Source organism: Populus euphratica, unplaced genomic scaffold (assembly GCF_000495115.2).
Source record: "Populus euphratica unplaced genomic scaffold, PopEup_1.0 scaffold30.1, whole genome shotgun sequence".
NCBI lineage: Eukaryota > Viridiplantae > Streptophyta > Magnoliopsida > Malpighiales > Salicaceae > Populus > Populus euphratica.
The window spans coordinates 460,233-486,513 of NW_011499869.1; the positions used below are offsets into that span (position 1 = coordinate 460,233).

Below are 26,281 nucleotides of genomic sequence, written 5' to 3' on the forward strand. Positions count from 1 at the left end.
ATATTTTTGAACAAGATTTACTTTGAAAAAACACACTATTACACAACAACAAATACATTCTTAATGTCCCATACTATAGAGATCTGAATCAACCTTTTTCAACGGGACATCCAAACCCCCAATCGAACATTCACATCAAGAAATATGATGAACTTATGCTGTGATACTTGATTACTCTTTCAGATCGATACCCGTTATGAGATTTATGTTTGTGAACCCAGCCCATATCCTAGATTAATTCAAATATTTTACAGATAATTGTTGTGCGAAACGGCCCTTGGTCCTGTTGTTTTAGTGTGGTGTACCAGCACTACAGTATCACATATATATGGACATGCACACTTTCACCATTTATGCTAGCAAACACTGCATTTTGCACTGAGGGGCTTGGTTTAGCGGTGAAAAAGGTTTGTTTTCTTTTATTTTATATGGATTTGAATCCTAGTGTATACGTCTATCATTACCGCGATATTTTATATGTCTATTAAATTTGCAAGGTATTCAGTAGACCGTGAGGAGTAGTTGTGATGTGCGCAAACTGGCCCGGACACCCTATGTAAATCATAAAAAAAAAAAAACACTGCATTCCGCCAGCTTGATTTACTTCACGTGAGAAAAATAAATTAATGATCGATGATCCATTCAAGGCCACCTTCTTTGTATTTTCAGCATTCCAGCAGGGATTAAAGAATCCAACGAAGCAGAAGTTTTGACTGTTAAAAAGGCTAACGGAGATAAGTGCAGCTTCAGGATCAGCAAGAGAACTGGATATTGGGTTATTGAACTGATTCTGCAAATGTTTATTCATGGCTAGCAACTTCCGCTGTCAAGCAGTGGAGGGTACAGAGCCTGGGGAAAAAACAGAAGACAGTTCAATTAACTCACGCACCGACGGAAGAGAACGTCGTTGAGGTATGAACAGAAACCAAAAACTTGGAGCTTCAACGTAAATTTCTATGTACTTTGTAAGTTTTTTATTTACAAGTGTTAAGCCATTAACTTGTAGGCTCGTATATATCCTGTATTCAATAAAGCTTCTCGGTCATCACGAGAAAAATTCATGATTGATCCTGTTCAAACTTGTCTGCAATCCTCAGAGAAGACAGCAATTTTGTGCTGATGTGTTTTCTTCGTGCAACAGTAGTAGATTAAACAATGAGGGCGTGATTTAGTTTTTAAAAATAAAAATAAAAACTAAAAGCCAACACTAGTAAATTTTGTGGTCTTGTGGCATTTGTTGTTGCCTTTATTTTAAATTAATATTTTTTTATTTTTTTATCATTTTATTACCATGATATAAGAAATAAATTATCAAAAATTATATATATATATATATTATTTTAATACATTTCTAAATATAAAATATTCTAATCACTACTACATTTTCACGTATTCTTTAAATTCACAACACCGTGAATTGAAATAATATTATGATGTCTGTACCTCTCTTAACAAAACTGATAATTGTTGCTTTTAAGAGTATTTTTGTCTGTTATGGGGGGTTCACTTGACGTTGCTGAATTAATCGGGGCATACCAATCTTCACATATTTGTTTTGCACAGTTTATTGACTTTTATATCCTTAGAAGTAAAATGGCATATACCTGTCACTTGGGGGTATTTTTGGCGTTTCATATTTAATTGCATGGTGAATTATCGAACTTGCCCCTGGAAGCTAAAAAACGACAGTTTCTTGGGTAATTATTGAATCAAGAGTAGTTGTTGTGTCTTTTAGTAATTATCTAATATTATTTAAATAATTAACCTGAGGCACGTGGAAACTCTAGTAAACTTGTGGTGGCACGTGCGACTAATTTACGTGGCCAAAACGTAACTTTTAATGCTATCATAACCTATTTTTGAACCCTTATATAAAAAATAATAAAATTAAAAATATTATCAAAAAAATATAAACAGCTAGAAAGGATTTCAGCACACCTTAAAAATAATTATAAATTGATTGAGGAGGTTTAAAAGTACAAAGATTAAAATTTGACGGTATTTTATTAACTGATAAGAGCCCTATTGACAGAAAAAATTCAATCTAAGTAAGAAAAGTCCAAAATCAAATGTTTATGAACTCAATTAAATTTTATTAAAGGTTTAATTGAATTTATGGAGAGTTTGATTGCAAGAAAAATTGATTCTTAAGTCAATTTGGGATTTAATGGGAAGAAATTAAAGTTTTGAGGTGAAATTATAATTTTTAAAAGTTAATTTAGTCGAATTAGGAGCTTAATTGCATAAATATTAAAGTTTGATGGTCAATTAAGGACGTAATTAAAGAAATTTGAAACCAATGACCAAAATAAAAAAGACATGTAAGTAGAAAGGCTGAAATTAAAACCGATCAGATGCCCAATTGAAGAAATTAAAAGTTTATTGATCGATTAAGGGTCATATTGTATAATTTCAAGACCAAGAAACAAAGTGAAAAGGGCAGTTAATTTCAAGGCTGCTGTTGGATTTTTGGTAGGGATGCAATTGTATTGATTTTTAAATCAAGATTGTAATTTAGGACTTGATTAAAAAAATTAAAAATTGATGACCAATATAAAAATTAACATGTTTTCTGCCGCATTTTTATTTAAATGAAACAACAAGTTTTAACCAGAATAGCGTCGTTTCATACATTGTTAAAAAAAAAATCCAAAACTGTGTCGTTTTGAACAACACCGTATGTCTTTTTCTTCCCCTGGACATGCAGAAAATAAGAAAATAAAGCTTTTGTTCCCTTGTTTTCACCGCCTTTTCTTCCTTTTTTTTGTTTAAAAAGACGCCGATAAAACTCCCCACTTATTTGCCACATGATGGAAGAAGAGGGGATGCGTCTGAGGGCTGTTATGGGGCGGCAGCATAGTAGCCGCATGTCCCCTCTATTTTTGCTCGTAAAAAAGGGAGGCAGAACACAAACAGAAGGAGGACGCAAGAAGAGCAAAAAGAAAGAGAGGGGAGAGAGACCGAGATCGAGAGAAAAAAGAGAGGGACGGAACATAAAAGAGAAAAAAAAACTAAAAGAGAAAGAAGAGGAACAAAAGGAGAAAGAATAGAAAACGAGGAGAGATAGGGGAAGCAAAGAAATAACCGGTGAAAACAGTCATTGCCGGCACTATATCCGCCATCTCTAACCATCGCAAACAACAACAACTGCCTCCCTTCACACCAGGTGCTATTCTCTCCTTCCTTGCTTCGTTTTGCTATTTTCATCCATTTGCACGCAGAACATGAGTAATTCACGTTCTGTAGCAAAATGAAAATAATTGGGGGGTTATTGTGTTGTGCATAGTGACTAGCCAATTAGCATTTTGGGCCTGTGATGGCCCATTGTTACATATTAGGCCGATACCGGCCCATTTTGTTTTGGATCGGTGCTAGCCCATTTCATTTTGTTCAGGACTTGTGTGGGCCCATTTTGTTTTGTTTTGCACTGGTGCTGGCCCGTTTTGTTTCATGTTAGGTCGGAGCCGGCTTGCTTCATTTTATGTTGGGCTGGAGCAGGCCCGTTTCATCTCGGGCCGATGTCGACTCATTTTCATGTCGGGTCGATGCTGACCCATTTTATTGCATGTTGGGCCGATGTTGGCCCATCATTTTTTATGCTGGGTCGTGCTGGCCCATTCAGACAAATATACCATAAAAATATAAATCTAACATTAACATATGCGGTTTTCGTCAAAACTTCCAAAAACACCAAAAAAAAGAAAAATATATTTTTGTGCATACGGTCAAGTGTTTCGAATCTAAAAAATCATATTGTATTTTTCATACATCAAAAACATTGTTTTAGCATGGATGTTGGCTTTAATAACCAGTTTATTAGAGTCAAAAGAACATTAGTCAAAAATTCAAAAACAATAAAATTTTTTATTTTGTTTGTCTCTTAGTGTCCGGGGTATGATATCACATGTAATGCATATTCTAGATATTTATTTCTTTTTCATTAACAATATAATGATTTTACCACATTAAGATAAAAACCTTCTTATTGAGAATGATTTGTCTTGAACTTTAGATAAGCCAATGATTAAAAACCACAAAATAAGACTTTAAATTTTATCAAGCAAAATAATGCAGTCTACGTTAGGTGATGTGTATTTGGGGTGCTAATACCTTTTTTTACGCAACCAGTCTTCATACCCGATCTTTAAGACTAGTTAGGGTTTCTAGTGACCAAAATACTAGGTGGCGATTTTCATTCAAATTTCCCACTGATAGAGAACACAAAAATTCTCTGTCTCTTCATATTTTACCAGAAAACACACTACATTCCATCTTTTCTTGAAAGGTGGACAATCGTCGCACACGTAAGACAAGTATGGTGATGGAATTCTTTTGACAGTCCTTACATGACAAGATGACATTTGTGTTCCTTTTCTCTTTTAGTTCGTCATCAATGATCATCTCTTTTTTTCTCACTCATCTTATGAAAGTGGGTTCTTCATGAGAAATATTCAATGCGAACTTTTAATTAGTTTTGTCCTAATATTTGGTTCACGATCTTTCAATTAGTACATGTATGTTTTATCCTAGGTACTTTGTATGTATAGAAAATTATTTTCAATTTCATCTCTTGTAAAAAAATTTTATCTTTTAAATTTAATTATAAAAAACTCAATGCAACCCTTTAGTTAGTCTTTTTTTTTCTAGACTTGGCCCCTCGTCCTTTTTATGACTATCTATTTCATTTTAAATAAATTATAAAATTGGTATTATTTTCAATCTCACCTTTATAATTTTTTTCATATTATTTATATTTATTGTGTTTAAAATGGTTGATGTAATTAGTTTGTTTTTTGATTTCATACTTCTTGTGTTTTTTTTCTTGTTAGATTTTTTAACTTTATTTTTTTAATTTGATTTTATTTTGTAATCTCATCCTTTAATATTAAATTTGATAAATGTTGACCTTCTTAACTAAATCAAAGTCCAGAGTTTAACAAGTTGTGAGCTTGAGATATTAATTCAAAGTTAGGAGTTCACTCGAATTTGTTTGGTTTTTTTTTAATATTTTTTCCCTGTTTCATCATTTGATATTTTTATTTTATTTTTAATGGGATTCTTCTATCTCTTTTGAGAGTAATGGAGGTTACCTTAAGTTTTTTTTTCTTATATTTGATAAATTTATGTCTTTTAAATGGACTTTTTAAAATTATAGTAAAATAATTTATTTCATTTTGCAATGTTAAATTAGCTAGGTTTTGCCTCATGTTTCGTGCTATTTACTATATCTTGTCTTTTTAAAAGGAATTTTGTTTTTTTTAATGTTTATTTTATCTCACCCTTTAACATTAAATTTGTTTGATACTGAGCTTTTTAGTTGACCTCGTGATTAAAATTTAACGAGTAATGACCTTGAGAGATTAACTTAGATTTAAAAGATTCTTTCAATTTTGTTTGCTTTTCCCTCTGTTCTTAGCTTATTTTTTTTTTAGTTTCACCCTCAAATACTTTCTTGTTTTTTTTCTTTCACTTCTTATGAGAATTTTCATTTGTTTTGAAAAATACACGGATTACCTAGATTTGTTTTTGGCCTTATTCAATTTAGATTTTTTTTAACTAGGATTCTTGCTTTTGAATAAATTAAATTAACTGATTAAATATAAATATCAAATATTTTTTGGGCTTTGTTTTAATTTCTTTTGAAACTCAGCTTGCCCCTTGTCCCTCGAGTCACGAGCCAACTCGCTGGGCTGAGGAGAGCTTCAAAACAACTTGTTTTGATTTTTTTTTTAATTTTTTTTTTCAAATTTGGTAATTACTATTTTTAATTTGATTTTTGTTTTGAATTATTTTTTTTTGAAATTGTAGCCTTATGATTTTTTAATTTTGCTATTCAATTCAATATTTGATAATATTTGAACTTTGCCCGTTAATGTTTTTATTTTTTATTTTGATTATTAATTTTCTTTATTATATTTTAATTTATTAATTTTTTTTGTATCCATATTATTTTTTGAAAAAAATTTCATCACCCAAGTATGTTGAATTGTTTTAAATATTTTTTTTGTTTGTTAATTTTTTTCTCTTGATTTCATCATTCAATGTTTTGATTCTTTTGGATTGACAATTGTTATTTCTTTCAATTATTTGCCATAATATCAAGTTGTTAATTTTCTTTCCTTCATAAAATACACTTATAGTATTTTTTTAAAAAATATTTGTTTTGTTTGTTTGTTTGTTTTTATTATTTCATCATTCAACGTTTTGATTCTTATAGATTGACAGTCGTTATTTCTTACCAAATTGGTTTAAAAAATAGAAATCAAATTGAAATCTATTCAAACCGACTGGTTCGATTCGGTTATTTTTGAACAAAAACTGTTTTTTGTTTGACTTGGTTTTTTATGTTTTACTCGTATTTTTTTTTGTTTTTTCAGTTTGAGTTTATTTTTTCGGTTTCAAACTTATAAAACTGATCCAAACCGGTTGTTTTTTTTTTTAATTCTAATTAGTTTAATTGATGTTTTTTTACAATTTATTTTTTTAATTATTTTTTATTTTTTTAATTTGATTGATTTTTCAATTTTTTTCTCGCCCTTAACTTAAACATTGATTTCTTACACTTTAAAAAACTGCTTTTTTTATATGTATAAACGAGGTCAAGTTATTATTAGTAGAAGTCAATTTACAAATGATAAGTTATAAGTGCAGCTGATAAGCGACAAGTTAGCCAAGAAGAACCAGGCTAAACGAAAATAATCAAAACAGTTCAAATTACATAATTTTCGAAACAAATGCCATGTGATGTAATATATAAAGGCAGTCAGTTAAAAATCAATTTTGTTAAGCAACATGCGTATCTGTTGTTACAATACAACGTGTATTTTAAAAGTAATTTTTATTTAAAAATAAATTAAAATAAATTATTCTATTTTTAACATCAAAGTATTAAAATTATTAAAAATTAAAAATAAATTATTCTATTTTTAACATCAATTAAAATTATTAAAAATCATAAAAAAGCTTTTAATTTGATATATTTTTTTAATATAAATATTTTTTTAAAACATATCTAAAAACAATGGGGAAGGCAGTACTAAATAGACATCTATCTTCACTCATGCGTATCGTACTTTTATATTTTATCGCGCGAGATCCTTCACATGGAATGCAGTCCTTTTTTAAGTTTTCTCCAAGTCTTGATGAATATCTCCTAATTTTGGGTATTTCTATTGTTGTTTTTTGATTCCATGGGTGCAAACAATTGAAGCTTCCCATCCTTTTTCTTTTTTGCCACTGAGAATATCGTTTTAAATCTTTTTATGTTAATATAATAAAATAATTGAAAAGTATATAGAAAATATTAAATTAATATTTTTTCAAATAAAAAACACAGAAACAAAACGAACTGCATTAAAATTGCAGTCAAGATCAGGAATTACTCTAATCTTCTCCCGTGACGAGATACTTTTTATTGCACTCGAATATTATATGATAAATAAAATAACGTTGTTTCAAGCGTGACGAGCTCGTTATCACTAGCCCAGAAGCCTAGTGGTCACGTGACAAATACCTCAGCACTAGTTATTTGTTTGCCGATTTATTTTTCCGAACCATACCATGACAATAATATTAAGGGCTGTTTGATTCAGTGTTATAAAAGTGTTTTTAAAAAAATTGAAATTTTTTTATTTTTTTATTAATTTTAAATTAATATGTTTTTAGTATTTTCAAATTATTTTGATGTGCTGATATCAAAAATAATTTTTAAAAAATAAAAAAATATCGTTAGCATAAATTTTGACATAAAAAACTATTTGAGAAGCAATAATAACTACACTTCCAAACAAACTCTAAATATAATAAAGGAGATAATTTCTCACTTTCTTAAATATGTTAAAAAAAAATCCTCAGAGTAATATCTATGACAGGATTAGCTTAAAACATTTTTTTAATGTTTAGAGTTAGTTTTTAAATAATTTTTTATATTAAAATACATGTTAATATTTTTTTAAAAAAATTATTTTTAACATTAACATATTATTTTTTTTTAAATACTTAAAACATATTAATTTTAATCAAATAAAGAATAAAAAATTTTAAATTTTTTCAAAAATATTTTTAAAATACATAAATGAACATGCCGATAAACCAATGCTATTTTTAAAACATTGATATAAGATATCATGCTAAAATTTGTTTAACTATAATCTCACTATTTTATAAAATTTAATTGCTATCAGTTTAATTACTATGAAATTTAAGCTTATTCTTGGAGGATCTTTGACTTACATCTAAACATATTTAAGCATGGATGCAATATTTTGCATTATTTTTAAAATTAGATTGATCTAGTAAGTGAATTAAAGATATAAATTTATTTTTGTTAAAAAAATACTTAACTGATTTATGATGAACTTTCCTCTTGAAATAAATGTTGAGTTAAAAATTCAAGTTAATCCAATAATTAAGGTATGATCTAGTCATCAATTTATTATTATTATTTTTTTAAAAATTAAATTAATATTATTTTAATTTTAATTTTTTCTTTTATATAAATCTAGATTAACTTTTCTATCTTTAAAAATAAAATTAATATTATTTTAATTTTAATTATTTTTTTCATATAAATCTAGATTAACTTTTCTATCTTAGATTAACTTTGTAACTCGGAACCACCTCCGTCCAGTTTTAAAACTATGATATTTTGTAAACAACTTCAATAATATCATGTACATGGTGGAAGAGCAAAGCATCCAAAACCCTAAAGAAACAAACAAAAGAAACACGTTTTTCACCCGCCATTGAAGGCTAATACCGTCATTAAATTTTACCAAACCGCGCTCCTCCCATTTTTTATACTTTAAACAAAATACCAGGGCGCGAAAACATGACCAATCTCCCGCTCCTTCTCTGACCAACCCCCTCTGTCTCACTATCCAACCCCGCGCCTCTCTTACCTTTATTTCTCCGCCTCTCACTACCTCCCTCCCCCCCCTTCCCCTCCTTCTCCCTTACACAATGCACTTCGAAAACCAACCTCATATCCCCCCCGCCACTCCCGGCGGATCCACCGCCTCCTTCACCTCCTTGGATATCCCCCACCGTGTCAAAAAGCACAGAGGAAATTACAACTGTGGACGTTGCGGTCTCCCCAAAAAAGGCCACGTCTGCCATCTCCCTCCTACATCCACCACTACCACTACACCGACGCAAACTCCAACTGACTCTTCTGTTTCAGTCTCCACTTCCACTTCTCGTCCTCCGCCACGTCAGCAGTACTCAAATCTCCGCAGAGCGTTGTCATTTGATGATAGTGACTTACGGTGTGACTCGCCGGAGGTCGAAATTGATGAATCGGAGATGGATCTGTTTGGTTCGGGCTGCGGGAAGTTACCGGTGAGCTGTATGTGGGAGATTTTGAGGAGGTTGCCGCCGGCGGGGTTATTGGCGGCAGGTAGTGTGTGTAAGGGATGGAGAGAGACAGCGAGGAGGTTGTGGAGGGCGGCGGAGGAGCTTAGACTTAGGGTTCCGCCTAGGTCTCAGCCTGGGTTTGTTGGATCTGTGTTGCAGAAGTGTCCTGGACTTAGTAGACTTAACCTTAGATTGGAAAGGTTAGGGTCTGTTCCCGAGAGGAATATCTTTTTTTCAGATCTGTGGTTTCATGAAGTGGATCGGTTGGGGATTATCGGCATTTTGGTTTTTATAACGAAAATTGATAATATTAACATGATCTAAACAAAACGCTATCGAGCTTTTCGAGGATTAAAAATAGTTAATTAAAATGTGGTTTGATTTATGAAGAGAAATGCTAAAATAACACAGATGTTTAATCTATAAAAAGCAATGAATTTTGATGTCATGGTACCGTTTGATCTATATGCATCAATGCAGGAATAATCGCGGTCTAGCTGCTTAAGATTTTTAAGAGCCAAGCTTAAATGAGTGATTTTTGATTTCATCAGGCCAATTTTTTTAACAAATTGAAGCTTCTTTGAGTAGTTAAATTGATCTTGTATGTTTGATTTTTTAATTGATTTTGTTTCCTTGGCTGTTGCAGTGATTTGGATTCGACCATGTTTGCTTGCATTGCGTTTTCTTGCCCTAATTTGGAGGTGGTGGAGATTTCTACATCTGAAACTGCAGTCAATAGGATAACTGGGTATGGTTTTTTCCTAGTCTAACTCATTATTTTTCGATCTGTTGTAAATGGTTCATTTTCTCTCTATCTGCAGACTTTTTTCTTCTTGTTTTAGTGATGGATATTGATAGAGAGCCAACTGGCAACTGGCAGAAAACCATCCTATGCCAATTGTTTTGGTGTTATAATGCTTTGTGGCAGTGGTGGCAACAATGTAAAAGTGAAGCATTGAGTTATGGATTCAGGACTGATTTGTGATATTGATCCCAATTTTACTTGAAACGGGACAAGAGGTCCAATTTTGCATATGCTTTACATGGTTTTCCTGGTCATGAAATGTGACCACGCTTACTGTGTTTAAGAGTGGTGCATCAGTTAAAATGATGTCTAGACAATCATAGGCTTATTAGGTTTTATTTTTAATAATCAGGCCTTCCTACAACTTGTAAGGCAACATGGTAGACTTTTATTACTTGGGAGTATAATCAATATTTTTTTTTCTTTTTCAGTTCTTCGAATAAGATATTTTCTGCCTAGGGTCTGTGTTCATTTCTTGTTCCTCGCCCTAGTAAATGTTATGTGATTAAAGAGTGAGTGTATGCTATTTGAGAAATGGCTGATAATTGGGTCAAATTTCTGATTTTTTTTATGCAGTGATGAACTGGGTCGTTTTGTTGCTGATAAACGTTGCCTTACAAGTCTTAAGATGGAAGGATGTTCTAATCTAGGGGGTTTTGTTCTCTGTTCATCGAGTCTCTCTACACTTTGGCTTTCAGATCTGTATTGCCTATCTAAGATGGTAATTATTTATTTCACTTCCTTCATCTCATTTGGTGTGACCAGTCTTCTAGTTTGAAGCTCTTTGTTGTTTATAAGAGGTGAGGACATTCAAGGTTGGCCTTCTGTTGGTTCATGCTTCTATGTTGTTTGGAAGATATTTGCTGGCGTTTAACACAAGTTGATTTTTATTTATCTGCGGCTCTACTCTGTAGGTCATTAACTGTCCCAATTTGAAGGAGATTTCCCTTGATTTTTCTCGCCAAGAAAATGACAGCACTGATCTTATTGCCATGGTTGATGGTCTTGGAAGGAGTTGCCCTCGGCTGCAAAATGTACATGTTGCATCAGTTCGGCTTTCTCATGCGGCAGTGCTTGCTCTCACAGCTGCAAACTTAAGGTTTGTCAAACAATTCCATTGTTGGCTTGTATCCTTCAACTACAAAGTACCTTACCGCTATGCAATGCTCATTTGCTGAAATAGTTGTTTTAACACTATGAACTTCATGGGGTTTCTACTGTCATATTCTTTACATTTCTCTTATCTTATTGGACGACCTGCATATATCTAATGTTTGGTTGCTCCATGATTTTAGGGGGCTGCGGATGCTTTCACTTGTTCTTGGAACTGAAATTACCGATGCATCTGTCGTTGCCATTTCACAAAGCTATTCAAAATTAGAATTACTTGATCTGAGTGGGTATGTTTTGGAACAAGTGCCTATTACATTTGATAAACTTGAAGTCTAAAATGGTGAACTAAATCAATCCTTTTTTTAGAAGGAATTTTGATACTACAAGTTGATTTCAGGTCTAGCATCAGTGACAGTGGCATTGGAATGATATGCAATGTGTTTCCTGGAACACTTTCAAGGCTTCTTCTTGCGCTTTGTCCCAACATCACTTCAAGTAATCTACATTCAAACCTCCCCTTCCAAAAGCAATCTAGAATCTATATTTGCAACAAGCTTTGGCCCTGCTTAAAACTTTAGTTAACTGTCTTGCTTTTTAACTCCTCTCAGGTGGAATTCAATTTGCTACAGCTCAATTGCCTCTACTTGAACTCATGGACTGTGGCATGACAATTTGTGATCTGAGTTCTCAGTATCAAACTTCTGATGAAAGTGGTGATTTTGAGTTGCAGAAGACATTCAAAAATAAATTACACCTTATATACCAAAAGCTCATCATTAAACATAGTCGGTTGAAAAAGCTCAGCCTATGGGGCTGTTCTGGCTTAGATGTAAGATTCTGTTAACTGACATGTAGTGCATGGTTGCATTGATTTTCCATCTCCCGCTGTTCTCAGAATGTGAGTTTAAATGCAGGCTCTATACTTAAACTGCCCGGAACTTATTGATCTGAATCTGAATTCCTGTAAAAACTTGCATTCAGGTATATTATTTTGTTCTCTTCAGGTGATAATTTGTTTGAGTTGTGCTAATTCTGCATTTTCTTGGCCAAAAATAGTTAATTGGTTATTATACTTATTTCCCCAGAAAGAGTGCTCCTGCAGTGCCCCAGTTTAGAAAGTGTGCATGCATCAGGATGTCACAATTTACTGATTGAGGGTATTCAGAGCCAGGTGAATAGCCAACTCCATTCAAGTCTCTTTTTTTCCTTATCTTGCTGTACAAGGCTTGGTGGTTTTTTAATCTTTGAATAGGTGATTATGTACCAGCTGTTTATGTTATTTGATAGCATTGAATCTGGCTAACCAAGCTAGAAAACTCATGCAATGAACATGCTGGCTGCACCCGTAAATTGATAGTCGTCTATAGTTAACTGGACAGTCTCTTCCATTCAAAAACTCTGATCTCCCCACCACAGGACTGGATTTCTTTTTTTCTTTTTATTGTTCATTTTAAATCTGGGAAATATTTTGTTGATGGTCGCTCATTACTTGTACCATAAAGCAGTTAACAAAACTTCAGAGATTTCTATATCATTGGCAGTCCCTTTTCCACTTCATCAAAAATAGTTTCAATTTCCTTTAAATAATTGCAAAAAGCTGTTTGGGAATTGGGTCTCTAGTTCTTTCAGAATCATCATGATCATGGCAAGACTGTTCAAAAGACATGTACGTCTACAATGGCATTTGTCCAATATTTGACGTAATGTTTTTCATCAGGGCTGAGTTCACTGCATTGATCATATTTAGAACTCGTCCATATTAACTGCTTCCCATGTTTTGTTTTAATAAGCTTCTTACGAGTAAGTGTGCAATTGGAGTCAGTTGATTGTTTGCCATTGAGAAAGTTTGGTGTTTGTTTGGAAGTTCAATGTTTTAGTTTAAACCTTCAGTATAGATTCAAGTCGTAGTTTAATTTTCGTTTTGAGTTTTGGGGCTTTAATTGGATCAGTTAAGATTCAATCATTGTGTTCTTACTCTTTCATACTTGTTGAACTTACCTGCAGGTCAGCAACAATTTTGCTGCTATGGAAAACCAATTCCCAAATAAACGTTTGGCTGATGGCTCAAAGAGGGTAAGGGTCCCGCAATTCCTGAGCCAGCAGGTAGGTTGACGACCATGTTTTGTCAAGCTATATCATTCAATTGCCAAAGCAACTAAAAATCATGCTATATAGTTTATCCGACGCTACCTTAGTGTACTGCAACCCACTTAAAGCAGTATGCTTTTCATAGAATATTAAAAGCTGTATGAATTGTAACATTCTTTTGGTTTTCGAGAATATAATGTTTGGGCTAAACACTTACGCTGATGTTGCTTCTACCTTACAGCCATATGACGAGGATAAGAAGCGGAGAAGAATTGCGAATCGTCCTTGTAATGTGCTTGTGGACTGAACAACATGCCCATCATACATGTTTCATACTGTACACATTGTGTAATCTATACGCATGTTGTAATCTCTCATTCTTATCTATTCCTTAGGCCAAATGCCTCGTGCAAGCAAATGTTTGCAGTGTTCCGGAATCATGGTTAGGGTTATCTGCCTTGTACAATTGCCATTCCTTTGATATCAGTCAATTGCTTCAAACTAAACTAAATACGGGTGGACTCTGATGACTCTACAGTTCTTTCAGCTATTAACCTTTGAATAAAGCTACTTGTTTCCATCGTACTTGTGTGAAAGTTGTTCTGCTTTCTATTGTTCAAGTTAACACCAACTGTTTGATGGTACTTGCTACTCGTCACAGAATTAACTCGTTTTTGTGTGAACAGAACACTAAATTTAAACAGCCCGTTCACCTTCAGCGACGCTGCCCGTGTCAGCTCTATGGGTGAAAAAAACTTCACCTTGAAACTGGCAATTTAAATCTAGCGGAGGTCTACAAGTCCAGTTGAAATTGCGTTTGCCGCTGACAATCTAAGATCCTTTGATTGGTGGTCTATGTGACCGAGCAAGAACAAGAAACTGCTCGGACATTTTCAGGTGCAACCTCCATGGGCTCAGGTATGGCCCGGATCCTTTTAAGCCTGTGTGATCTAGACTCTGTTCTTGATGTTCTGAGCTTTGGGCCAACTGTTTATTATTTGCCCCCTTTTTTGGAACCTCGACTACCAACTGTTTATCAGCTACTCCTTTTGTCAGCGTGAGGAATGCTTTTATGGGCCGACCCCTATTCCATTTTTTGTAGGTCATAGTGGGAGAGGTGTGGTCATGTCAATTTTTACTTTTTGAAAATAAAGTACTTTTCTGTAGTTCTGTTAGGTCTTAAAAAAAAAAAAAATTATGTTTTCTATATAATTTAATTTAGTTTTTCAATATAAGCTTATATGTGGCCTCATTTTTCTATTGAAATCATTTTGATTAAAATTAATTCTCCACCAACCACCTAAATATATTTAGTGTTTAAAGATGAATGAAAACTTCGAACTGTAAATCTCTTGAACAGTACAAAAGTAATGTTGGTAAAATCAGTGAAAAAAAATACTCTAATGAAATACACATTTCAAATTAGTTTTCTAAATAATTTCAATTGTATAAAAATAATAATTTAAATGGATATTTAGGGATAATATTACACTTATCCCTATAGCGAAACACACTCGTTTCCCCCTTCATTTCTTCATTTGACGAGCCACCTTGCGTTAAAAACTCGGATATTTCGCGATATGTTCATGTTAGCTTTCTCTGCATTGTGCGAAGCTATTGGGTGGCTCCAATAATGATTTCTAAGAATTATTAAAAAATTAAAACTTGCCATTATTGATGGAACGGCGTGGATTCAGCACAATTGTCAGATCCGAGAGAGAGAGAAAGAGAGAGAGAGAGAGAGAGAGAGATCATGGAGCTGACTTCCTAGTCCAAATCATAGATGGTATCGACGCAGGGAGGGACCAGAGTCATGAGTCTCATGGCTAGCTAAAATGTAGCGGCAAATTTTTATGTACAAGGGATACCCTTGCTTCCATCAATGCACGATGGTCAAATCTGTAACTTACTAGCTAGCTAGCTAGCTTTGAACAGGCAATATCTTTCATATATTGATGCCTAAAGCAATTAATAAATCAAGAAACTTATACAAATGAACATGAATGAATAAATGCTCCATCGACAAGCACATGATCCTGTTCCCTTCCTACAACAACGTCCATATGGAGCATTTCCATTACCCAGTCCTCTTCCTCTTCCCATTCCTATTCCTAACCCATAAGAATTCTATATATAGCAATAAATATTACTGTATTAATAATGAATACTATAATAATGGAGTAATTTGAACACTAGATGACTACCCAGAAAACAAACAAGTACATGGTCGTAACATTAATAAGCAACTAATTAAAACAGAACAAGCAAGACACATGACCGAGTCTCTCGGAACACAACTAGAGTTATTATCGTTCCTGTCCATAATAATATTACTGATAGAGTATCTCACAAAACATAATTAATAATGTTACAGAAACAGCTCCACGAGAACAACCTGCTCAATCAATCTACGCGTTTTATCATCTTTTTGGTTCCTGCGACCCACGAGATCAAAGGAGCAGGCTGTGGCTCTCACTACTTGTAGCTTCTGTTCTTGCACTTCTCCATGGCTCTTGGTGCTGAAAATGAGTTATAAGGAAAAACAAAATTGGCATTGGGATGGAAATTAACTTGAAGAAATCAGTATTAAATCTCTTTTTTAGAAAGATTAATTTCTTGGCATGGTTAATTAGATAGTTTATATGTAGGTCAACCAACTTTGACTTTTTACGTTTTTCCATTCTCCTTGAAACTTGTACAAATCACAGGGCCAGATTCGAATTCATAACCGATATGATTTACATTATGTGACAGGTAATAATTAATAGCTGTTTTTCAATGAATACTATAAGCTAGCTACCAATATTTATAGTAAGAAGTGTAAACTAACCAAGTCCAGTAGCCTCCGTTCCCTTCATTATTCGCAGCCTCTTGCATGATTCAACAAACATGCTGTGTTTAAGATAAAGTTAGCTCTTATATAGTTAATGGGAAGGGGATAGGGTTTACTATATATAGTATTGTAATTAATAGTAAACTCTCTAAAAAAGAATTCACAGTTTCTTTTCGTGAAGGTTGTATTGACTATAGAGAGGTCAATTAAGAGCTTACTCCCATGGGACGTCACCGACGAGCATCCAGTCACCGTCCTTGTCTTCATAAGTTGGAACATAATCAGTGCCGTTGAGAAGATCTATGAGCTTGCTCTCATTGAGGAAATCTTTCAATCCATGGGATCCACAATTGCCTTCAATGCAAAATGGGATAAGTCATATTGTTAAACCATAATCACGGGCTATTACATATGTAAATTATCAATACCGCCTCTATATATGTGAGATGTGATGTAAATTTAATCGTACCTATAGTAAAGGAACTGAACATTTCCTCCAAGGCACCAGAAAGCTCCTGGTAGGTCTTGTACATCTTCAGGTCCACTTTACGGAGGTAAGGTGCCCCATCCATGCTAACCTTCACAAAGGTAGCATTGCCCCCAGGAACCTTCTCACACTCTTGATCAGTGCTGCTCTTTTGGACTGCTAACATGTTCTTTCGGAAAGATCGTACTGGAGGCCATCCCACAACCTGTGCCCTAAAATTTTATGTTGGATGTACATACCATGATGAGTTTCAGTTATGTACACCTTAATTTATAATATCCAACTTCCAGTTAAAGGGTTTCGATAGAAAGATTTAAAGGGTTATGTCGGCTATGGAAAATGGAAAATGATGCACAAACAAGTCACTAAACCAAACGATATTTGAGCAATCTCTGTGCTAATCAACTGGAGAGAAAAATGATGGAGTACTGCGGGTACTTTATCTTCCTCATCATGCAAGTGGGTCCATGAAATTCTATAGGCATTGACAATGGCTTTCATATTTTAGTGTACCGATGTTTTCCAATCAAGATCTAATTACTAGCTCTCTCTCGTGTTTGGATTAAAATTAAAGTAGTATAAAATTCAAAATTAAAGCACAAGATTTTAGCAATGTTAAAAATGGCAAATTGCTTGATCTATTCCTATTGAAAATATGACTGTCCTTTACTTTTCGAAAATAAAAATGAGAGAATCCATATTCATAGTTTGGAAAGGTTAGCAATCTCATAATATGAATATTTCAGTGGGCACTTCTCCTTTAGCAAAACCAATTCAAGAACTCAGCGTATAATATATTTCAGTGAGCATTTCTCCTTTAGCCGTGCTTCATATATATAATACACAGGAAATAATGTTAGTAATAATTAACCTTTTCCACTTGCAACAAATCTAAAGTTCTATATGTTAATTTGTGGGTATTTCAGAATCTTCTAGCTCCTTTTTTTTATTTTTCAAGAAAAACATCAAGCTCTTTGATTATAGTTTTTCTCTATATTCACTGCATACATGATACTCTTTTATAGAAAATATCTACATGGCAATTTTTGGCTATGTCCACTATGAAACCGTGAAGGCAACTATTACTCTCGCTCTCTCGTATGTGAAATATGCTATCAAATCTAATCATGAACTACCTACAATCATGCACTAACATGAACACGAAAAGGTTAAATAGAATAAATTAGATTACAAAAACTAAAAAAAAAGTTGCAACCTACTTAGCTGGAGGCTTTGCTGGATCAGTGGCCAGAATATTCTTCTCCCTTTGCAAACTCCTGGTCTTCTCATGATTTGGACCAGCACCGCGCTCCTTGGAAGAAAGTTTGAGCTTCAGGTCCACAGTCTCAGAGAATCCTCTCTTCCTCACCATCTCTCCTTCAGCCCCTCCACCATTCCCTGGCAACCCTAGCCTTAGCTCTGTCTCCTCAAACCCCATCTTTGTTCCCTTCTCCACTTCCATGATGAGTACTTTTTTGCCCCGCTCTCTCTTAGTTTCCTCTCAGAAACTGATCACTCCCTTTCTCTCTCTCTCTCCGTTCTCTATCTAAGCTTATAATTGGCACGCAGTTGTGTGTTAGCTTGGATTTGATTTTCTTGGATTAAGTGGTGGTTCTGAAATGTATGAGAAAGTGAAAGGGTAAACTTTTTTGCAAGAAGGTTGTAATGATACGGAGCTTGGGGGAAGACTCGTGGTGTTTGGGCCTGATAGGTATTAATGTACGGCTTGGGGCATTTGTTTAATTGTCTTTGATTCGGGGTTAATGGGAGATTGACAAGTGGATATATGTCAGAACTGGCTTCTTAAACTTTTGCGGGCAGGTGACGATATGGTGATGTTATAGCCTATGATTGTCTGTAGCCTGTTGGCTGATATTTGCGATTTTGACTGGGGAGGGGACCACCTAAACAATTCTACTGTGCTCTTCTGCTCTACTCCACTCCAGAAAGCAATCAAGGGCACCGGTACCGTTTCTATAAAATTTTGATTTTTTTTATTTTAAATTAATTTTTTATAAATTTAGGTTATTTTAATATTAAAAATTAAAAAATATTATTTTAATATATTTTTAAATAAAAAATATTTTAAAAAATAATTACTATCAAAATGCTTCATCATGCAAATATAAAAGTGAGTGAAAAAATTTGAACGAGTGAGCTATTCAAATCCATTTTATAGTATTTTGTATATATTTAAGTGAGAGGTATGGTAAATTTTTTTAAATATATAATTTTTAAACACAAATAATATATTTTAAAAACAAAAAATACATGCTTTTTATTAAAAAAACCACCTTACCTCTCATCTAAACACACTTAACTGCATCATTTATTTGTAAGAAAATACCATTTTCTTTGCATTTCTTGAAATCTCAAGCATGTTATGTAAATTTGAATTTCAAAACTATCATATGGGATAAGAGCACTAGGAAAAGTAAATATATATATATTAAAAATTGATTTAAGGGCAATCCAATTGCATGTGGATTTTAGAATGCTAGTTAAGTTATGTGATAAAATTTTATAATGAGTTCCATATGTGCATTGAGAAGGGATTAAAATTAATTGCGATGACATTTACCTTTGGACAACATTAATTTCTAGATCATTCCAAAAACAAACCTCCAGTTTCTGTATGAAAATTAGGGTAACTGTCTGCCTACACGTATATTAAAGTTATTAACACAAAACAAGTAGTTAGGCAGTTGTTTCCATGGAAGACTACATCCATGCTGGACCAGAAATTAACCTGTTTAGAAGAGTAGTAATTTTTGAGCTTGTTAATGGTTAATTACCTAGCTATACTTTTTTCAAAACTTAGATTTACCAATTCTTCAAGTATAGATTGCAAATTTTTCCAAAGTGAACTTATCCTAATTATCACTAATTAAAAATAAATATTATTCCAAGGTGAATTTATTGTCAATGAAGCAATTTGATTTGAATAGAGATTCCAATCGTTAAATACTCAAATTCCAAATACGAGAGATTGATTTTCAACCTCTTATTCAATTTAATTTGCTATGTTTTCCCCCTCCTCTCTTTAATCTCCATGTTCTTCTTCTGCTCCTTTCCCTTTTGCTGTCCCATGTGATTTCACCCATTATTTTTGGAGAACTCGCATACGGTTGCTTACACCAACATTTTTCCGGCTTCATTCTCTACTTGATCATGGAATTATTCCTACTAACTATAATTGATGCTCATGGTGCCGGTCAGATATAATTAAAATAAAATAAGATACCAGATTGGTTCTTCGGTTTGAGCTTGTTGATGCTTTAAATCAGGCCCTCATGGTCCCTGATTGATGTTGTAATCAGGAAACATTCCCACAATAATGGCAAGCTAAGAGAACTTATCAAAATTGATGTGAAAATTTAATTATTTGAAGGTGGTCCTCTGACTTATATCATTAGTGCCTTCGATCGAGATCCAATCCGTGTTCTATGGCAAAGAACACCCCACTGAATAATTATGAACACTCGAGATATCCATTCTAAATTTGCCGACATAATGAAGATGTTAAATTCTCGAAAGCGATCGATTTGATTTCTTTCATACTTTCTTTTCTTCCTTTTTTTGGTTCTATGTTTTGCCTAAGAAATTGGCATTAGAGATCCAATCACCAAGTCCAATTTAATTTTTCTTTCCCGCGTATGATCAGCATCAAAAAACTGAAAATTGACACTAATAAAATACACCATGCATGTATACACAACATGCAATCTACTATTCTATATATATATATATATACAGTAGGAACTGCTGTTTATGGTGTTAAAGCTTTCATGCATGTATATATATATATATACATGCATGAAAGCTTTAACACCATAAACAGCAGTTCCTACTGTATTTCTAGAGTATGTAATTAGTTTGTGTACGTAGGTTTTTGTGTTTTCACATAACTGACCTTAATAAATTGCATGTAGCTAGCGAGGTGCAAAAACAAAAGATGTGCAATAATTTGAGATGCAGTGGTCCCTCCAATGCATGTTCATATCGTTCCTTGTATATATGAAAGGCGCCGAGCTTGTCTGGCCGTGCGATCGATGGTGGTCTAAAATTGCATGCACACATGCAAGCTACGTTCATGACCACTAGCAAAAAGCCGAACATGGACGAGCAACAATAAGACATCGCCCTTACTACCAAGAACGTGTCAAACAGTGAATTTGGTAAATCTAGTTACTATAGCAAAAAAATGGTCTCGAGCCAGGAACAAGAAATAAACAGTAAGCTAAGAAAGGATCAAAGGAAGAAGAAATAGTATTAAAAAACGAGCTTGGGTGGTTGAGGGAATTTAGAAGGGTGGACCCTAATGTGTAAAGAAAAGCATGCATGTGCGTAGATGCATTGGACTGAGCCATGTGAACTTGTTTGGCTCATGGGGTTTGTGTCGCCCAAGTGTCAAACCCTATCCCATGTGCGCCGCTGCAGGGCATCCCACTTACCACTTATTTATACTATAGCTCCATATCGAGTTGCTAATTAATTAACTCCTCTAAGTTTCTCAACGGGGATGCAAACATTGGATCATATTTTAATTAGAACTGCCTTTGAGATTAACATCTTCCATGAAGATCTATGGTTTCTATAGCGCCGAGATTGCTTGTGTTATATCTTGACACTTGTTTTCCCTACAAAGAATCATATAGAAGGTAGTTTTCAGCAATCATCAATCACCAAATGGTCTGTGGTCATAATAATTATAACCCTGCGCTGCCGCATGTTCAGTTTTTTTTGCTCCCCATCTTTCTTCGAGCTAGGGAGGCTGAATAATGATTCAATGATTATTGATCAGATAAATTGTTAGTCGTTAGGTTATGATCAGTGGGCGGTGGTTACGTAACAGACTAAAAAAGTATGGGTCAAATGGAACAAGCCTGTATGTGAAAGATCATAAGCACAGGAGGGCAGAACGCAAAATAAAATATTAAGACTGGTATGCCTGGTGGATTCTTGGTAAACCTCACTTCGAGAGCGGATCCAAAGCGCGATTCCTGCTACATATGTGCTAAATGGAATTGTTTCGTTAAAGCGTTGGTGAATCTATATGGGAATTTTAGCCTGCCCTTCCCTTGATAGTCGACATCGCTAATTAGGCAGCATAGATTATTGTGATGGTAGAATACTAGAATTTCTTCAAGCGTCATTACCTTGTAATGAAACGATTAAATACAGTGGTGATCAATTGTCGCACCCTTTTGGATTGACACGCCTCATTGCAGGCACTCGAAAATTTATTAAGGAAATCTTAAGTTTTAGGGAAGGATCGTACTCATGTCATGTCCTCAAAATCGGGGAAGTTATGGTTCTTGATGCCACGGCCATTTGGCTACAAGGGCTAGTTAAGGCCGTTCGGACTGATACAGGGAGTGTAAATAAAAAAAAGCACTTATTTCGAACAATCTTTAACTCGCTTTTTTTTTTTTCAAAAGGGGAGATATGGGAAAATCCCATCTACTGGTAGGTTTTTTCTGGCCATGTTTTCTAATTCATCACACTTGCAACTTTCCATTACAGGCCTTTTAATGTGAAAATATACTGCAAACAAAGAAACAATTACACATATGATTCAAAAGAAACTATAATATTGCTAGAACTAGGGTTTAACTTCCCAGCTTAAATCCTGTGCACGTACACGCATGAACACGCCGCATTATAAATTCGCCTTCGATGATCAGAACAAATGCTGACGGTCGGTAGAGACATGTAAGCATGCATCCTTATCAGCTTATGTGTGATATTTGCTCGGAATCTTAATTCTACTTTGTAATTCGTATCTTATACAAATTCCTTTAGAATTGGCCATGCGAAAGGAGATCTTGCGTCCGTACTTGTGGCCAGCAATTCCATTTGCTGTGCACATATGTATTGGCTTTGAGTCGATTTTGAGTGGCTCAATGATTGCAGAAGAATTATTGTTGATAAGGACTGATTAATGGTGATCAAGGCACGTAGATAGAAACCAAACATAAGCTATCTGGGCCTCGTGGTGCCGGATATCTTGTCTCCCTTTTTTATATCAATATGGACCAGACCTGGTTACATCCTGTGAAAGAGGCCGCGATACCACCTATACGGTACTTGTCAGTGTGAGATGTGGGCCTCTGTCCGCCTCAATATTGGACTATTTTTACCCGTCAGAATTGGGGTCCAGAGTTGAAGGAGCTCAGCCTCACGTGTGGTTCGAGAACACGGGAAGTTACGCGTTTCAATCTTGGTGAGTTGTCATTCTAAAAAATTAAAATAAAAGGCGGTTCTTTTTTCTTTCCTTCCTGTGATATAGTGTCTTTAAATTATACTTTTAAAACACGGTCTTACCTGAGAAGTCAACTTGAAATCTAGCTAATCGAAGTTTGATCAAAGTCAAGTTTTTTTTTTTTTTTAAAAAGAAATTTAGATAACTTATTTAACCTGATAAAATCTAATAAAAATTTGATTATAACTTGTTGAATTTTGATTTTTACTAAAAATATATTCTTTTGATTTAAATAAAAAAATTAACCTAAGCAAAACTTAAAACTCAATTCTTAGATTAAATCAAGTTTAAAGACTATCTTTAAATACATGTCCAAGTGTTTAAAATAGAGAAATTGAGATTATTTTCTATATTGGGATACTTGCGAAATTGTAAAGGTCATATAATTTTGCAATCTGAGTAAAACAACTGAGAGATTCTGAACTTGTTATAATCACTGAACAAGATTAATAAAGATAAAAATTGTATCTATTTATGACCTTGATCTACATGATTTCACTTATATATACACACACACACACATATAAATTAACAAAAAACTTGTAACTTTGATTTTTTGATTTGTTTGTTTTTTTTTGCAGTTGAAATTATTTAAAAAATATATTTAGTTATAAAAAAATATTAAATTGATATTTTTAAATGTTTTTAAATTTTTTTAATATATTAATATTAAAAATATAAAAAACACTTTAAAAAGTATAAAAAAATATACAAAAGTGATGTAAATTGCGTTTTTAAAAAATTTAATTTTTTTTTGTTAAAAATAATATTTTTAAATTGTTTTAATTTACTAATATCAAGAATAATTTTTTAAAAATAAAAAAATATTTTAATATATTTTTAAATAAAAATACTTTAAATGATAATTATTTTTAAACTACAATTGCCATTACAGTACAAAGCAGATCCTTAACATACCTATTACAAGAACCACCAATAGGTTAACCTATTAGAAGAACCACCAATATATTGTTCCAACGCCGGGTAATCATTATAGTCATATTATTATCTGCAATATACTCTTGTTTTTATTCATATAATTTTCAAAGAATAACTGAAGTTTATTCACGCAATGAAAGGGAGCACTGGATGCGAGACCATATACTCGTGGCCGAGACCCAAAAGCAAATAGTTTTACGAAGTATTTGATATTCCAGTAATGATTTTTTTTGAAGTATTTTTATATAAAAATAAATTAAAATAATTATTTTTTATCTATTAAAAATTATTTTTGGTATCAATAAATTAAAAAAAATTAAAAATATATATTTTTAAAAAATACAGCCCAAAAAAAAAGCAATACCTTAAAAATTAAAAATATTTTTTTTAAAAAAATTCAGCCCAAAAAAAAAAGCAATACCTTATATTTTTACACAGTGGAACTGGATCCCTCTCCTAGGCATGCCACATGGGCATCTTGAGTGACATGATGAGCGGGCGAGCGAGCTATTTGGACACATACATGGGAAACGAGAAGGAGAGAAAGGGGGCCTTTGTCTTTCTTTTTTTTATGGGCCTCAATTTCTTCTACTCCTGAGAGTCCAAAATCCAAAACATTTTGCTACCACGAGCGGCTCAAGGCCTCCGTTTCATTATCACCATTTAATACGTCACACGTGTCTCGTCTATTTGACATCCTTTATAGTTTGTACTATTTGCCCATTTATTGCAGGAAAATAAATGGAGGGTATTTTTAAAATATTTTTGAATTTAAAATAATTTTTTATAATTTAAAAAAAAATATTTTCAAATAAAAAATATTTTTAAAGCCTTACCGAGCATACTTCAATAGTGCCATGATCTGGTCTTGGTTTTGAAAAGGGTAGGAGGCCCTTTTTGCGTCTGGCATGGCTCATACAATTGATGATTAATTGGGCTTCAAAATGATTGGCAACCGTTTCTGTTAAAAGATTGCTTTTTGTCGAGTTGGTTTTTCGCGATCTGTTTTTGCTGTAGATAAATGTTTTTATAAAAAAATAATTTTTTATTTTAAATTAATTATTTTAAATTTTTTTTGACATGTTAGTGTTAAAATTAAGTTTTAAAAAATAAAATAAATATTATTTTAATATATCTTCAAACAAAAAATACTTTTAAAAACAACAACCATGAATATATTACACAAGCTCAAAAAAATAAAAAATTTAAAGGATCTGTCGTGTATATATATATATATTAAGCAATCAAAGTTCTATATAGCTCTGCAGTCATATTTTCTTTATCTCTAAGCTTTAACAAAAATTGACTGCATTGATTTTAATTTCAGTTGACATGACTTGATCTTCTCATAGCTTTGTATGCGTGTGGTGTGCTAGCACCGGCTAATAAATCTGGGTTGGACGGTTTCCAACCACATATGACTGCCTGCTACTTTTTACTTGAAGGCCAGAATAAAGCTAGCGGCTTCATATCCCAAGCTATCTCTGAAATTGGAAGGTCTGCTAATAAATTAACTTTTGAGGCAAACACAGGCTAGAAAAGGATTTTTTTCTCAATTTTTAATTCTACTATACTTAAGAAAATAATTGAGTAGTATAAGAAAATACCCAGCCAGTTAAGATACTGGCATGCAAACCCGACAAGACAAAACATAAGAGACAAGATAAAATGAGAAATGACACATAAGAATTTACGTGGTTCACCCAATTTGGCTACGTCCATGTGCAAGTATAGAAGAATTTTACTAAGTAATGTGGGAATACAACTTCTCTCTTATAATAGGAGAACAACAAAAATCTCTCTATTATTAGGAGAAAACACCTCACTTACTATCTCACAAATACCTCATAATTTTGTGGGATTACTCTCTCCTCACCCTCTCTTCTTTCTCTCTTGTGGTGTATCTATAATGCTTGGATGCATTGTCTATTTATAGGCAAACATCCATGCAAAAGACAAGGGCAAGGTAGGTGGCACCAAATTTATGCCTAACATTATTGACAAATTGGTACCTAACATTGTGTGACTTTGTCAACAATGTTAGGGTGGTTTCACAATTTAGATTTTTGAGTTGAAAATAGTGTTCATCAATATGCATAAATGTGTTCTTGCTTTTGACTTATAGTTATGATTATTGTGTATGTTTTTTTTTAATAATCAAGATTAATTTTAAAGGAAAGTTATCAATCAAATTTAGATAAAACTGTAAATTAACTAAATATTTTAAAAATTATAATTATAACAAAACACGATTTCAACCGTAGCTCACCAACTATGAATCTTTGTACATGCAGCTTAATGAAGAAGTAATTAGACTATCCAGTGCATATTTCCCCTGACGAGTCATGGCGGCGTGAGATGTTCGGTTGAAACAAGAGGGGATGTGGTTGGTTGAGC

General features: G+C 33.3%; 2 protein-coding genes across 2 annotated transcripts; one reads left to right on the top strand and one right to left on the bottom strand.

Moving 5' to 3' along the window:
• The first annotated feature begins 8,836 nt into the window (after nt 1-8,836).
• On the top strand, nt 8,837-13,945 carry LOC105126776 (F-box/LRR-repeat protein 17-like). Its single transcript, XM_011027745.1, has 11 exons — nt 8,837-9,554; nt 10,001-10,102; nt 10,736-10,880; nt 11,074-11,258; nt 11,455-11,559; nt 11,670-11,767; nt 11,881-12,101; nt 12,187-12,253; nt 12,358-12,443; nt 13,277-13,375; nt 13,602-13,945. Exons 1-11 carry the CDS (start codon nt 8,962-8,964, stop codon nt 13,665-13,667), a joined length of 1,767 nt encoding a protein of 588 aa, XP_011026047.1. The 5' UTR covers nt 8,837-8,961; the 3' UTR covers nt 13,668-13,945.
• A 1,594-nt stretch (nt 13,946-15,539) lies between these two features.
• On the bottom strand, nt 15,540-18,385 carry LOC105126777 (auxin-induced protein AUX28-like). Its single transcript, XM_011027746.1, has 5 exons — nt 17,901-18,385; nt 16,663-16,892; nt 16,412-16,547; nt 16,191-16,252; nt 15,540-15,879 (listed from the first exon to the last, which is right to left on the bottom strand). The coding sequence occupies exons 1-5, from the start codon at nt 18,140-18,142 to the stop codon at nt 15,836-15,838; spliced, it is 714 nt and encodes a 237-aa protein (XP_011026048.1). The 5' UTR covers nt 18,143-18,385; the 3' UTR covers nt 15,540-15,835.
• Nucleotides 18,386-26,281: the final 7,896 nt, after the last annotated feature.